This window comes from Melanostigma gelatinosum, assembly GCF_949748355.1.
Source record: "Melanostigma gelatinosum genome assembly, chromosome: 21".
NCBI classification, from domain to species: domain Eukaryota; kingdom Metazoa; phylum Chordata; class Actinopteri; order Perciformes; family Zoarcidae; genus Melanostigma; species Melanostigma gelatinosum.
The window spans coordinates 20600373-20616084 of record NC_136654.1 but is presented as its reverse complement, the minus strand read 5'-3'; the positions used below and the strand labels follow the sequence as shown (position 1 = coordinate 20616084).

The 15712-nt window shown below is 41.7% G+C and overlaps 1 protein-coding gene across 1 annotated transcript; it reads left to right on the top strand.

Annotated features, from left to right (window-relative positions):
* On the top strand, positions 1-14330 carry fra10ac1 (FRA10A associated CGG repeat 1). Its single transcript, XM_079293846.1, has 14 exons — positions 1-61; positions 423-502; positions 751-843; positions 2118-2163; positions 2399-2475; positions 2621-2704; positions 2818-2902; positions 4724-4769; positions 11152-11265; positions 12161-12203; positions 12679-12812; positions 13025-13075; positions 13664-13748; positions 14131-14330. The coding sequence occupies exons 1-14, from the start codon at positions 44-46 to the stop codon at positions 14171-14173; spliced, it is 999 nt and encodes a 332-aa protein (XP_079149972.1). The 5' UTR covers positions 1-43; the 3' UTR covers positions 14174-14330.
* The last annotated feature ends 1382 nt before the right edge of the window (positions 14331-15712 follow it).

The following is a 15712-nucleotide window of genomic DNA, read 5'->3' as shown; positions in this document are numbered from 1 at the left end:
TTTTGTAAACACTTGTGAGCTGGGGACAAAAGTGAGGAAAGTCATGGATAGTCTTGTGAAGGTGACGTGTCTTTTGAAGCCGAAACCCGGTTTTTTTTCCCACCCCCGATACAAACACGTTCAGAGGAACATTTAGTGCTTTTAATGTGTTCGTCACTTGCCAGTTAGCATGAAACATTAGCATGAAGATAAAGTAGCCAGTTGCCCACAGGGTTGCCTGCGAACGTTACTCTCTTGATTCCTCACTGCGTTGCTGGCTGTACTTACGCTTGAAGCATAAAGCAACATTTTACCACACATTAGATTAGCTGCACGTTTAGTCCAACGATTAATGCCCAAAATGGCACCTTACAGTTGTTGTGCTCTGTGGCATCGAAAAGCAGATAATACGGGTTTGGCTGAAATGAGTTGCTGTGTTTCAGGTGCACGGAAGTGGCGGGTATGACTCGGACTTCAGTGATGATGATGGGCAGGGAGAGACTTCAGACAGAGGCCTTAAAAGGTAAGCTTTTACGACTGTAGACTTATACATAAGCTCGTTATTATCTATAAATGTATTCAATGATAAGTATAAATACATGGGGTTTTGTCTGTGCTGTACAAACAGTTTAACAGTGTAGGAAGTCATTCAAAGTCTGATCTACTGTATTTTGGAGAAACCTTTGTCTCCAGTAGCTTACACATACACTGATGTGGGTGGACAGCCTCGTCCACTAACAAGCTTTCTGTGTTTATTTGAACCTTTGTCAGGAAACACGAGGAAGAAATCTTACAGAAGCCATTCCAGAAAGATCGGCACTCCCAGAAAGCTCACCGGAGTTTCCACTCTAATGAACTGGACAGGTGGTACTGTACAATAGCAGTGAAATACAATGCATTCAGACCCCTTCACTTACATCTAGCTAAAATCCTTTCAATACATTTTCCCCCCTTGATACCAAACAGTGATTCAGCAAAAACAGGATGGTAGATATTTCTGCAAATTTATTTTAAAAAAATACTTTAGTGAAGCACCTTTGGTAGCAACACAGCTTCAAGTCTTCTCGGGTAGAACGTGACAAGCTTCGAACACCTGGATTTGGGAGGGGATCTTCTGGCGGTCTTCAGGCCAGTTTAATCTCTGGTTCATCAGGGCAGATATTCTTGTTTGTCACCATCTTCTTGAGGCGCTTTCATGCGTTTCACGGAGGATAGGCTTGAGTCTGGCCACTCTACCCTAAAGCCCATGGTCACATCTTCTCCCCTTTGGATTGCTCAGTTTGGCCAGGTGGCCAGCTCTAGAAAGAGTCCCGGTTGTGCCAAACTTCATGGCTGCCACTATGCTAGTGGGAACCTGTTTTTGTCTCCTTTTTTTATTTTTTGGAGCCTTACCCAGATCTGTGCCTCGACACAATCTTGTCTCTTGTGCTCTTGCAGGCAGTTCCTTCAACCTCAAGGCTTGGTTTTTGCTCTGATGCCGATGAAGCTGTGAGACTTTACATAGACACCTTATATACACAGGAAGTGTGCCTTCCCAAATGATGTCCAATCAATTTAATCTACCACAGGTGGACTCCAATCAAGGTGTAGGAACATCTCAAAGCTGTGCCAAATTTCAAGTGTCCAAGCTCAGAGAAAACCCTGTTTTCACTTGTTATTAAGGGGTATTGAGTGCAGATTGATGTGGTAAAAAACAATACAAACAATTTTAGCAAAAGACTGCAATTCAACAAAATGTTAAAAAAAATGTAGGGGTCTGAATACTTGAATGAACTGTATATGAGTCATTTTATTTTACATTTTTGTGTTATCTATAATCATGGCAGAGCTTCCCGCTCACTTCTGTTGTGTATATTAATAGCTCATCTCAAAAATAATGGTTATTCTTCTCCAGTCACATGCACTTTACGTGTTCACATTGCTATTGATTTTATGTGTGTGTCTGTACATATATATATATATATATATATATATATATATATATATATATATATATACTGTAGTCATTCAACATTGATTTACACTCCTGACAAACTATTTTCTTTAAACCATACTTTGATGAAGATGAACAAAATATGCCGTCAACATGATCTAATCCTTGTTTATCTTTTAGATAACTCTTCTAATTCTGTTTTCAGAGAGGAGGCCAGGAACAGAAGAGCTCACCTGATCTCACTGAATGCTGTATCCTTTGATAATTTGTAATTTGGTGGGTTTTTTTCATGACGTTCCTTTTATAACGATAACACCGATTGATAAAACTACAGACATTTTGCCATAAATATATGTTCAAACAATCATACAACAATAATTATACCATAAAATAGATTTGATGGAGGTCAAGTGCTCAGTTCCCTTCATTGAAATCTAAAGATTTGTTTGCAATTCAAAGTGAGCTGACCTTAAGCACTGTCTTCAGTTTGAGCGACATAAGAAGTTTGTCGGTGACTACATACTTTATTATGGAGGACAAATGGCCGACTTCAAGCGCTCTGCGTAAGTGTTATGTCATCGGCTGTCACTCTAGGCTCAAACTAATGTGAATATGCTAACCATTGGCATTGCGTTTTAACATTTCTAATAACAATTCATACCAGTTTCTCCTGATCTGCCTTCTCATTGAATCTTTTCTTTCCCTCAGAGCCACGGACAAAACCGATCTGGATGTGCTGCGCGAGAATCATCGCTTCCTCTGGAGGGACGAGGACGAGGAGGACATGACATGGTGCTCACTCATCGCCAGCTCCCCACACAGGCTGCTGTAATATTCAGTGTGCTTTTGATTAGTGCCCTGTTTCAGATGGGAGTGTCTTATCTTCTGCATTACTTCTGTTCCAGGGAGAAAGATCTCGCCAAGAAGTATTACGACAAGCTGTTTAAAGAGTACTGCATAGCTGACCTCAGCAGATACAAGGAAAACAAGGTGGGATGAGTGATTCGTTAGCCAGCTGAAACGCAAATACAGCAGCAGTAGGCGTTTAGTCGACATCAAACAATTAGACAGCACATACAGTAGCAGGTGGCTCATGATGCCTGTTGATTAGGGACTATTTTGAATACAGCAGCTGTTGCCGCACCAGAAAAATGCTGGAATGAGAAGCCAGTTTCAGACAACAAAGTAAAGGATGTTGTAGTTTTTAAATGTGGTTGACGGAATCCAAATGACCACATACGTATGTATTATGTGCTTCATTAGGAGGCTGCTGTTCATCAACATACAGTGTTAAGTAATGGGACAAATACCTCCGACACAAAATAGGAAAATCTTTCATTTTCTTGCACCTGTTTTGGTAATTCAAATGTTGTGGCTAAGAATTATTATCATCATTATTATGATTATTATACGCACAAAATGTAGAGAAGGACAATAATAAAGCGAGCATAGACCGCTCAGCCATCCCAGGCACTGCTGCCAGGACTCGGCAGGACTCGGCAGGATCCAAAATCACAGTATGAGCAAAGGCTAACATTCTATAACTCAGACACAACCTCCCACCACCACTGAGCCATTTTAGATAAATGTTCACGGTTATGATGCGTTTTGGCACCTCTAGTGTCCACTGGGCCATTCTGGTTTGAGGCCAGGCTTTAAAACTGATGTGTTGAACCTGAGGGCTGTGTGCTTACGGCTCCGTAGAGGCACGGTTTGGTTTATTGATGCTGTGCCTCAATGTGTGACTGTGAAGTTGCCAAATCTCAGATAGGTGACATACTTGTATAATACAGTATTCCCCAATTGACCGATAATGATAATTAGAGGCAGAATAGTTTTTTTACTTATCATTATTATTATTATTATTATTGATGCAAAAGGGCAGAACGAAAAGCAGTGATAATAAAGAAGAAGAGAGAAGTCTCAGCAAATAATAATAAGAATAGTAATAATATAATAAATGCATTCATAAATAAATACAAAAACAAGTTGAGGCACTAAAGTTCAAACTGACACCGTCAGTCCAGTTGACTCAAAATGACATAATTCAGATGTCCTCACACATTATTCATATTTGTTACTGATTCCAAATGCAGTGATGAGTTGCATCATTCACACACAAGTGTAGTCGCATGTTGGTCGGTGGTGTTGGCTGAATGAGGAGTGACAGCATGCAGATGAATCACAGAGAGCGTGCTATGGGAGCGAACAGGCAGGAACACTAGCGACTGTATCATCTGTTCGTTGATGCTCGTGTACATACTGTACATGCCGTACATACTGTACATACCAGCCCTATAGCGCTGTGCACTTAAAGTCTGCTTCAGAGGAGCTTGAACGACTCATCTGCTGCATGGTTCCAAGTTATATTGTTTGTTTTTAGGTGTTTTTTTTATTTCTGCTGCAGCACAAATTGCCCACTAGGGACACATAATGAAATGACTTGACGACAGAATTGTATTTACAGTACAGACTTATATTTACAGTAAATGTGAATGCAAAGTACCCTTCCACTAGAATACATTCTCAAAAACAATATTTACATAAAGATATGCATTGAAGCCGTTCAAATCCTCTAACAAGGTTTCACATTTGGCCAATAAGATTTTTATTTCTGTCGCTCAGAGTTCAGACTGTAACACAATGAATTCTTCCACTTAAACAAATGCAATTACATGCTAATGACTGTTCTGGTTAAATTCAGTTATGGTGGGATTCCTTCAATTAAGCTTATTGTGCTTGATTTAAGATTCATGAGGTAAGACTATTATTTATGCTCTGTGTCTGTCTTATTCAATTTGTGCCCAACAGTTTGGATTTCGTTGGCGGACTGAGAATGAAGTGGTTTCTGGCAAAGGTAGGACATTCTCCTATCCTTTTGAGTTTATTCACGTTTTTTTCCATTATTTTGTGCACTATGCAGTATAATATTTACATTCTATAGTTCTCTTACTCACAGGAACTCTGAAAACATTCTCGTTAACTGAACAGTCACCTTTACTTAACGAAGGTATTTACAAATCCATACATACAGTATGCACTGTATTCCTGTATTCCGTAATTTACTGTTCGTACAAAGCAGGTAAGTATGCAGATTTTTTTTTTGTATGCCACCTTTTAAAACGGTATTCTATGATGATCAGTGTGTCGTACATTCTGTATAGAAATAGTATGTAGAATGGATTTAGGACACATCTAAGGTTTCTCCTGCCAACGTGCCCATAAAACAGTTCCCAACCTCCTCCACTAGATGGCGATAGAGATTTATCGAGCGGTACAAAACATTCAGAGGACACGTCCCAACACAGGACTCTCGAGGCTCCTTTCATTTTACTTTGACTCGTTGCCTTTTGCTTGAGTTGTTCGTTTTTTGTTTTTGGGAACACTCTCCGCCAATCAGTTATCGATGGATCACTTCATTCACACAGACGCTCCCCCAAAAGCTAATACTGTTGGTTTATTATGTCTCACAGCGAAAGAGAAACCTCATTCTACCTTTGCACTGGTGACGGAGCCTACTTTGACAGATTGGCAGCGCTTTGATGGTTAATTGTTCAGGATTAGTACAACACCTCTCTGTCTCCTGCTCCTTCGTGTGACAGTGCCAGATATTTATAGGTTTACCTGGAGGCACAATACCAGTCGAGGATAAACCTGCCTCTGCAACTCACTGGTATGCCGTGAGACACGCACGCACTTTTACATTTGAATAATTTGCTTATGTTTACATCAATGCAGCCTCACAGGTATACACAGTATTTCTGAGAAAGCCAATATATTGTTCCAGATTAAGACGGTGTAATCCTGGTCAGTTCACAGTTCACCCCCTGTAGTAACACTGTACAGGAAGTGGGATTAGATCAGGTCAGAGGCACTTCACTTCAACTGTCACGTCTGTGATTTGTTTACATTAATGATTCCCACAGAAATACTTCTTAAGCAGTATTTAGCGCACGGGACACTGAACTCTCCAGTGAAATCAATACTAATCTAATCCTGTAAAGTAGACCCAAGGTCCACAATCAGATGGCGAGGAAAAAGCTTGTGCTAACTGAAAGTCAAAAGTGTTAATGTTGCAAGTAAAAGGCGTGAGAAGTGTTTATCGCATCACCCAGAAGGCTTTATTGTTCAATTAGTTACACCTGGATTAAATGTTGTTCGTCCAGGTTCTGGTGTGGTGCTTGTCATTAGACCACGATCCACCTTTTGACTACAGATACATTAAACACTAAACAGTGCTTTTTTCTCCCAATTAAACTGAGCCTGCATCTCCTGATAAAGGGGCACTGCACTTCCGCTCTGACACAGGCGCCTTTTTCGGAACTCATCCACTAATCATTTCCTGCTGTCTGTGCACCTCGGGTCATGTTGGTATTAGGTAAGGCTGTCTACTCTTCACCCAATCCGGTGGATTACAAAGAGCGCTGACCTTTCTTTTCATGGCCACGGTGTGATATGGGACGAAGGAAGATGCAGCACTGAAAGGCTTCCTTCTTTCTAAATGTTTTGTTCTTGAACATGAAGGAGAACTGGAAGAAAAAGATTGTGTTCTTGAATCAAGTGCATTCGATAAGAATCAAATATCCTCCCCCAGAAGGCCTGTATTTCCCTGTATCTCTAGGAATCCTGAAAGAAGAGATATACCCTCTTCCCTTTCTGTGTGTGGTCCAGAAAGAGAATTAAGTCTTTGAGCTATAAAAGAAACGCCTCTAAACACACCTTAAAATGTGCCTGCTGGAGCCTTTTTTTGTAAACAAATCAAGTTACAATTAAAATCTGTTTTTTTACGCATTCTGTGTATTCTCGAGGTCTAACAAACACGTTGAATGTATTTTCTTCCTCATAGAATATTTGCATTGAAAACTGTAAATCCACTACAAATCGGGGACCACCTGCTGGACAAAACCATGGCTCTACGGCGCTACTAGTGGTCAACAACTCACATTGCGTCTCGCTGTTGGGCCTATTTTCTGCAACCATCAAACATCAAAATATGACAGAATTTTAGCAAGTTAAGTAGAGGACGGCTGGCTACTTAGCTAGCTTGCTATTTTCACCATGCTTTCATGCTAGAATTATCCTTGTTACAGAAAATGAGCCCACCAGCTAGCACTGCCGCTGAGTCTGTGGACCCTCTGCCTCCCTCTTCTCCAGGCGGGGAGGGCCGGTGGAAGCTCCAGAGACTAGCTAGCTAACTAGCCCGCTCTGGAGATGGACATGCTAGCTAACTAACTGGCGAGCCGGGTTCTCTGGAGCTCCCATCTGAACCCTTCTCCTGGTGAAGTAGACTGCCAGTGGCGTAGGGGTCAGCTAGTATGGTCCCAGTGGTAAACGTTAACTTCCTCAAGTAACACTAGCGGTCTCGGAGAGTGAGTGACTGTAAATACTGAGAGGAACTCTAATGTTGTGAAAAACGAACATGTTCAGTGAATTATTCTGCTTTCACCTATGCTCCGCCCACAAAACAAACAGAAAAGGGGCCTATGATTTCCGTAATCGGAGAAATCAAATGTGTCTTTTAGGGGTGCAGGACACGCTTCATTCCATGTTGTTTTTCTGTGCGTTTCCCTTCTGCGCTTTAGTCTTGCTGGTCAAAGGGGGTCAAAGGCCAAAAGCAGTTCTTGGTAGGCCTTCTGTCAAAGAACATTTACTTGACTTGAAATGTCCTTTCTTTAAAACATGGTTTTAACATGCTGTGCACCACACGCTCACTGGCGGTGCAGGAATCACATGTGACCCACCTCTGCTGCCATTGCCTTTATGGGGCAACTTTAAAACCACACTGTGACATTATAGTTCTATAAGTTATTGACTCGCTGATGTCATTTTGTTTCTTTTATAACCCGTGTATTTATTTTTTGCATTTTTTAATTATTATTCCTACCTCTGCTCCATCCATAGATGTCAGGTTCAGATACTGCAGTTAGTCTGCTAACAAATGGTGGAGTTACAATTTTGTCACCAGTTTCCCTGACTTTCCCTGTTTTTGAATAAAAATGGAAGCGATCGCCCAATTTGAAGGTGAGATCCTCTAAAGTGGCTTTAAACAACCGCTTCAGCGCGGCCTGGGTTCCGATGTAGACGGGATTTGTATTTTGTAAGGAAATCCTGGGCTTTGTTGTGCCAGACGAAATAAATCAGCCTCTGAACAGTAACTGAGTGTATTTTAAGTGTTTGAAGTGATGGCTCATTAGCCCATAGCCCACAACGCTTACAGAGTTTGCCAGTCTAACAATAGAGACTGCCAGCTTCTCTGTTCTTATTGTTTTAATGAGTGTCTCTGTGACCGTGTATTGGGCATTGCTCTTTAAAATGAAATATCAGTATTTCTCAGTAGTAGGGGCAATGCAGGTCTTTGGACACAAACCCTATGATACATAATCTTAGTACTATGTAATGCTCTTTAGTCTACTTTGTTAACAGGATGCCGGGAAGTGAATACAAGCTGCAAAATAGAAAAGAGTAGTGAACTTCAGGCCAGTCGTCTGAACTGCTTGCCAATGGGCAAAGATGGACATAAAAAGGCTAAATCTGATCCAGAGTCAGAGGTGGGACTTTGTGGTTGGAGAGAGTATCAGACTTTTGGATGCCAGTTACTTCCTCCTTGTTTGAAAGATCTGCCTGGGGGCAGTTAGTGTGGATTGTTCAGTGTTTCCCACAGGCTGAGAATCTATTGAAGGTGGTCGACCCCGAGGTGGGAGGGGGAGTATCAAGAGATGACTGCAAAACAGCACTGAATTCTCCAGCTCAATGGCACAACTATTCCCACATGAATGCAGCTTTCTACCAGATCTTTGAGTCTGCACTTAAAGGACACAAGAAATAGTTCTGGGTTTCTATTTTACTCTGAATAGGATTATAATTGACTCAATGAACATCGTGCTGTATTGAAGAAGACTTGAAACTCGCGAGTGAAAGCTCATGTTTACCATGTTTACTGAGGTAATAAATCAAGTGAACGTAGTTATTCTCTCATAGACTTCTATACAATCTGACTTCTTGTTGCAACCAGATGAGTCGCCCCCTGCTGGCCAGTAGAGAGAACGCACGTTTTAAGACGCATCGGCTTCACTCACCAGAACCGGAGGTTGCCGCCTGGTTTGTGCAGCGAATTTTGTTACTTTTTGTCTATTTCCCCCCCAGTTCCAGCCTTTATGCTAAGCTAAGCTAAGCCAACTGACTTCCTGGGTGTAGCTTCCAAAAAATGTCAAATCATTCCTTTTAAATAAGATTCTTTTTCAAAGTCAGCTGGTGTCATGTAAGAAATACATCCACAGTGTTTACAATCAACTTGACTTAAGAGTGAATGCGTAGTGAGAGCGACGGCTCAGGTGGTCACTGCTCTCTGACGTCATCCAGCGAATGTTCATCAAGTAGCCATCTGGTGGCATTAGCCACCATTGACGTAGGACAGTCGTTTCCTTTCTGAATGAGTTTACAGCTCTTTTCATGGCGCACGTGAGGATCACCTGATGTGCGAGGATTCCCCATCCTCGTGAAGCAAACAGTGGCGATCATAACAGAGACCCCCCGTACAGAGGGGCTTTGTTGTAACGCCAATTGTTTTTATTGTAGTGACGTGTGGCTCTGTCTTCATAGAACAGCTTATTAGCATTCATGTGGGACCAGGGAGTCAGAATCTCTATCCTGACCTTGATTGTATTCAGTTCTTGACATTTATTTCGACAAAGAAGTTTCCTAGAAACACATTTCTGTCGACTGTACAATACAGTACATCTTATTCTTTTGTAATCGACTCTGAGCTGCTTCTCTGCAGCAACGAAGGGAGTCAGTGTCTCACTCCAGGCTTTTACCTCCTCTCTTTACAGATAAAAGCTGCTGTGTGTAAGAATATCAGAGGTATTTCATTGAATTTCTGATGTGATGCAGAGAGTTAGAACTTTTTGTGAGTTCATATTGCTGAATATCTCAACTATTGGATGGACAGACACTCATGGTCCTTATATATTATAATTATCTCCGTAGCCCCACCGCGACGTTGACATTTTTGTAGTTTTGAGTGAAATAACTAAAAAAAGATTAAATTGCAATGACATCAAATTTGGTCGAGACATTCATGGCCCCCTCAGGATGAATCTAACAGACATTAATAGTGTTAATTGTTTGAATGCAGTTTGTTGCACTGTGGTTAGTTTTCAGTTAGAAAAATAAACTGTAGAGTCGCTGCCATTGAGTTTGAAATACAATATGTTAAAGGGTCATGGGGTATCATTGCAATAATGTTAAATGTTTAAAGTAAGCCATGTGGTATCATTTAGTCCAGAACAATAAGTACAAGTCCAGCTCAATATTCTGCTTTCGAGCTGCACTGGAATATTTATTCAACATAATTTCAACGATGAACACATTTGTTCAGATTCTTTTACTTGATAGAGTTTCAGGTCCTCCAAAAATAATCTCAGTCAACCTAATCACAGCCAAGGACTTGAGCCGGGAGTGTCTTTATTTAGCTGACGTCATAGTCTAATGACGCATGCGAGGAGAAAGTCTGCCGTATGGCCCCAGTGGCCCAAAGCCACGGCGTGACGCAGACCGCCATCCAGCGTCACGTCCCCTGGATGTTATCACAGTCTCGGTCTCAGGCAGGTGAGGGAAGGCATCCTTTCCACTCTCCCGAGTAAGGAGCATTTCTCGCTCCTGCGCCAAGAATGGACCGTGCTGACGCACTCGCTCTGTTACTCCGAGGGAACCCCAGAGACCAGATCAATGCCACCTTAAGCTCCTCTCGGGATAAGAGGCTGTGCAGCGGCTGGAGGGGAGGCCTGAGGGGATGAGGTGAGGCAAAGAAAGGGAGATGAGAAGGAGCCGGGGGGGGGGGGGCTGGAGATAGACACAGAGGGAGACAAAGGAGAGCAGCGCGGTTTCAAGGTTGCCTGACAGAATCGGAAGCCTTTGGAGATTTAAAGTCTGCATCTCATAATCCTAAAATAAAACATTTGCTTTTTCTGCGATACCATTTTGTTCTACTTGCATATTTTCTTTCTTTCCTTCTTTTTTTCTATGCCAAACACAATAATATTTGTACACTCACTGTCAGGGTTCTGTGGCTTGTCTGATCTTAAACCTTTTACCAATTGATTAACAACAAATACGAAATCTATTTTCTTGCGTACATCGCAAATTGGTGTAAATAACAGCTAGATGGCTGAAATATCATGTGAATGTCTTTCAAATATACGCATATCTGTATACGGCACATGTGCTCTTTTGTCTTCCAGGTCAGTTCGAGTGTGGAAATAAACGCTGCGAGAAGCAGGAAGGCCTCAAGAGCTGGGAGGTGAACTTTGCCTACGTGGAACACGGCGAGAAGAAAAATGCGCTGGTCAAACTCCGTAAGCTAAAACACACATTGGTTTGTTTTCACTATCTCTGCTCGTTCTTTCTTAAAGGTGTGCGTGTCTGTGTGGCTGGAGCCGAGTGGGGGGTTTTAAGACCCGGCTCATAATAATCCTCCTTCAGGTATCGTACTGAATAAAATCCTGTTGGAATAATTACCGTAATTGGAGGACCCAGCAGTCATCGTGAGCTCAGTGAGGCAGGGAATGACAACGCTCTTTGAATAAGCTAGTGTAACAGGTGATATCCAGACATTTTGGAAAATGGCATTAATAAGAAGAAGAAGAAGTCACATTTTTGATCAGTCCCATAGGTTGTGACAGTGATGAAACATAATCTGGCGAATTTAACAAAGCACAGCTGAGCAATGTAATGGATAGGGAAGATGTTGCACTGTTGTGATTTAATGAATACATTTCTCAAAACAGCTAAGCATTTGAATTCTACAAAGTTTCATACCTCAGTGTCGTATTATAAATGTCATTATAGAGCGTCATCTTTGTGACAAAGTAACACAGGAGCTCCACAGGGTTATGTCCTCGGACCTCTTCGCTTTTGTTTTAATTAGGAATTATTTACCAGAATTACATCATGGAGGAGGTTTCCATATATAAAAGCAGGTTGTCTTGAGTAAAATGTCTACACACATTTATATACATGCAAATATGTCCACTCTAAAATTACAAACTTTTTTTTTTCCACATTTCCTACCAAATTCATCTTATAATAGAGGATGAAAAAGTATAAAACTTGCAAGAATTAATCTCACAGCACCCTTATAATTACTGTAAAAATAATTAATAATAATTACATTAAAAACAATAAAAGAATTTCCACAAACACTATCATATTTGAGTTGCTATTGATGATGCCATGTTGTTTCTATTGTAGGATTATGTCCTGAATGCTCGTTCAAACTCAATTACCACCACAAGTAAGTACTTCTCGATGTTGATCTTTTTAATGAGTGATTTTACAGATTGTGGACAGTATGCGCTGGTCTGCAGTAAGCGGGGCAGGTCACCACAGACAGACAGCCCAACTTACATTATTTTCCAGCATGCAGGGGTTTAGGATTTAAATTTGTATTAATGTCTCCTGTTTGACCTTCTTGCCAGTTATTATTATTAAATATCGCATTTTCAATTGTAAGTGGAATCTTGACACATCTGACTGTGTTGATGCAGATTGAGAATCTTTTTTAAAATCCCCTTTGAGTGTTCCAGCAGACTTCGTAACAAAGTGTATGGAAAGCCTTCATCTGTATAAAAAGTCACGCCAAGATCCATTCATGCGCCTCTGGAAGTGCCTTTGGTCCTGAAGGTTGTCGCTTGCCTTACAAATGAGCGCTGTAATTTGCTGCTTTGTATTCTGAATGCTGTTTGTTCAAAGTGTGGGTCTGTTTGTAGGCGGAAGGAGGTGAAAGCAAAGGCTAAAAAGGTGTCGGACGAGAACCAGGAGCCACCGCAGAAGATGAAGAAGGAGAAGAAGAGGAAGAGGTCGTCTTCACACTCCAGAAAGCACAAACGCAAGAGACACAGAAGTAAAACTCCCGTCCTCTTCTGGCCAAATATAGTGTCCCATTAATTAGGGCAGTAATCTCATCAGATGAGAACAGCCTGTGGGAGCAGCCTTGTTTATGTTTTGTTCTTGGAAATTACATCATTTTTCTTTTGCATTTGACATGATTATTTTATAACGACTCCCTTTTGAGTAAAACGCATGTTATTCTGTAACTCTCTGTTTCTATTCAAGATCCCTCCGGCTCTTCTAGCAGCTCAGAGGAGTTGAAGGACTCGGACAAAGGTAGCGTTCATAACTCTCTCTCACACACACACACACACACACACACACACACCCACACACACATTGGGCAGTTGATCTACTCCCCAGGCTTCTGGGCCGGGACACTCCTCTAAACTTGAGTGAAAACACCTTGACAACCCTTTGTGAAAACACATCCATTAGCCCTGTAGGTAATAGACAGACTGCAGGTCTGCTTTTTTTTTTTTTCCCCATTCCTCTGGACGTGTTTTTTCTTTTTTCCTTGTCATTTTGCCCTTCACTTTGAGCAGAGTGAAATGAAATATGTCTGTTACCCCGTGTCTTTCCTTCCTTCTTTGTGAGCGATACGTTCAGGGAAGGTTCGGAAGTTGAAGGTGATGGAAGGGAACTTTATAGGGGCCGACGAAACGAATCTACCATTTATAAATGATTCAAATCTTAATTGGTTAATTCAAGACTTCATTTCTCAGCAAAAACTGAGCCGGTCAAAAATAATCCCTGCTGTGTGAGGCGAAAAGGGAAGCCCTGAATGAACAATTGCAAATTGTTCGCCCGAGTTGTTCCGTCCTCAAAGTGGGACTGACAGCTCTCTGAATCTCACACTGCTAGACTCTGAAGCTGGGGATGAACCAGGGGGCCAATCGGATGGCGACCACTGGCGAGGACCCGCCCCTGCAGTAGAGGAGAAGTCAAGGTGAGGTTACCAGCTAATGTGCAGATTAAATCTCACCCAGTAAGCTGCTGTAAAACCACCACAGGCAGTCTTTACCACTTAGCCTACATGTGTTACTGATCTCAATTATAGCACAAAGGTAGACCACTGAGATACTCGACACAAAGCAGTTCTGAACTGAAAGTCGCTTAACTTTTAACCTGCCCCTGTTAAGCTTCTTCTGACATGGGAATTGATATGAGAAAGATATATTAATCAGTTTTTATTTACTATATGAACAAGACTCATGCACCAAGGCATCCAGTTTGTCAGGGGCCACACGTACAATGTATTCAAGAGTCCGTGTCAGCACTGTGCATGGAAGGAACTAACATTTCCCTCTCATTTTGTTCGTCGTTTCTAGGGAGGAGGAGTTTGATGATTACTTTGAAGACATGTTTCTTTGACTCTGCCGGTATCAGCGGGAGCCCTGCTGTGACTACGCTTCCTCCTGCGGCCCACTGACATCATGTTCTGTATCGAGTCTTGTGTACTTGTTGCTTTATTTGATTGTATGTTTCAGGACTGCTGCGGAAATAAACACGAGGTTTACCCTGCATACGTCTTTGGTTCTACGAGTCTGTCAATCGCACCGCTATCACGGAGAAAAATCATTGTAAATAGTTTCATCGTTAGTTTCATTATTTACACCTGCGCTTAAAAATAGCCTCTGTGAACAGTTCCTTGACATTCCCATCCGCCTCAGCTGTACATTTAGTATTTGTCAAAAGTTGAGATGCCAACATGCTGACGGGAACATGGCAAACCGTATGCCCGTTTTAAAATCAGCACGTTATCGATGTCATTGTGAGCATGTAAGCACGCTGACATCAGCATTTTAGCTCAACGCAGAGCCATTTGTCACAACTTTGTTACGGGAACGTGACGAGGAGCGAGTTCCATGCAAGGTTATAATTAAAACGAGTAAAACAATTAAAACAAAAGGTCATCACAAATGAGCAATTGAGTGTGCGCAGCAGCCATGTCGGCGATGAAAGTGCAGACCGAAATGAAGCGATGCAGCTTACATGTAAGCTGTGGGACGGGAGAAACGGAGAGCAAACGGGCCAGCGTTTACAGCCTAAAGCCCAGGTGAGGTCAGTCAGCTGATGACCCTCCTATGTCAGCCTCCAAGAACGCTGGAGGGACCTCACACTTGGCTGCTAGTCTTGTTTTAATGTGTAAGAATTGCCTAAACTTTAAGTTTTCTCTCGTCAATTGAATCTACACTTGGTATATTTTGCAGAGTACTCTCCTGTGCAAGGGAAACGATGAATTGAAATAGCGTTTTCTTTAGTGATAGTAAAGAGCCTATCGGCTTAAATAAAGACAGTATCTTGACTTCTTTCTGCTCTGTCTGTCTTGTTTTAACTTCTCTGCTTTCTCAGGAGGAATGATTCATGGCAGTGTTTAGCTAACAGGTGGTCAAGTGTCGTGAATTGTACATTGAGTAATAACGGTCGGTTGTTTTCGAGTGGCGGTGGGATGTGATTTGGCCCCTTTGGCTGTACTTGTACACCTGGATGCATTTACAGTTGATCGATTGTGCTGTCAGCATCTGTTATCCCGGTTAAAGATTCTTGCCTTCACATGGCACCCATTTAGGGCCCTTGTGAATGTCCTGGGAGGAATTCATGAATCCCAAAGAACAACAACTTTTTAAAATGCAAAGCTTTGTTTCTTCTGTGGCTTTTCAAAAAAAAAAAAAAAAAAGGTAGAATTAGTCAGTTTAAAATTAATTCTACTCTCTCTCTCATTGAAAATTCCAAACAGCAGCAGCTAAGTGCATTGTGCAACCTACAGTACTACTGTACCGTGTGCTAACCGACTGCCAATGGGAACGCTGTGTGAAAACGGAAATAAGGGAAATATACGTTGTCCATGTATATATATTTTTTTTTTAAGTTCTTGGTTGCCTGAAGGAGGAAGTTTCAAATACATCACGT

Excerpts from the sequence above, each read along its gene's own strand:
- fra10ac1 (XM_079293846.1), top strand. Across the intron at positions 12,813-13,024 it reads CAAACGCAAGAGACACAGAA|ATCCCTCCGGCTCTTCTAGC; the intron begins GTAAAACTCCCG and ends TTTCTATTCAAG. Across the intron at positions 13,076-13,663 it reads GTTGAAGGACTCGGACAAAG|ACTCTGAAGCTGGGGATGAA; the intron begins GTAGCGTTCATA and ends TCACACTGCTAG.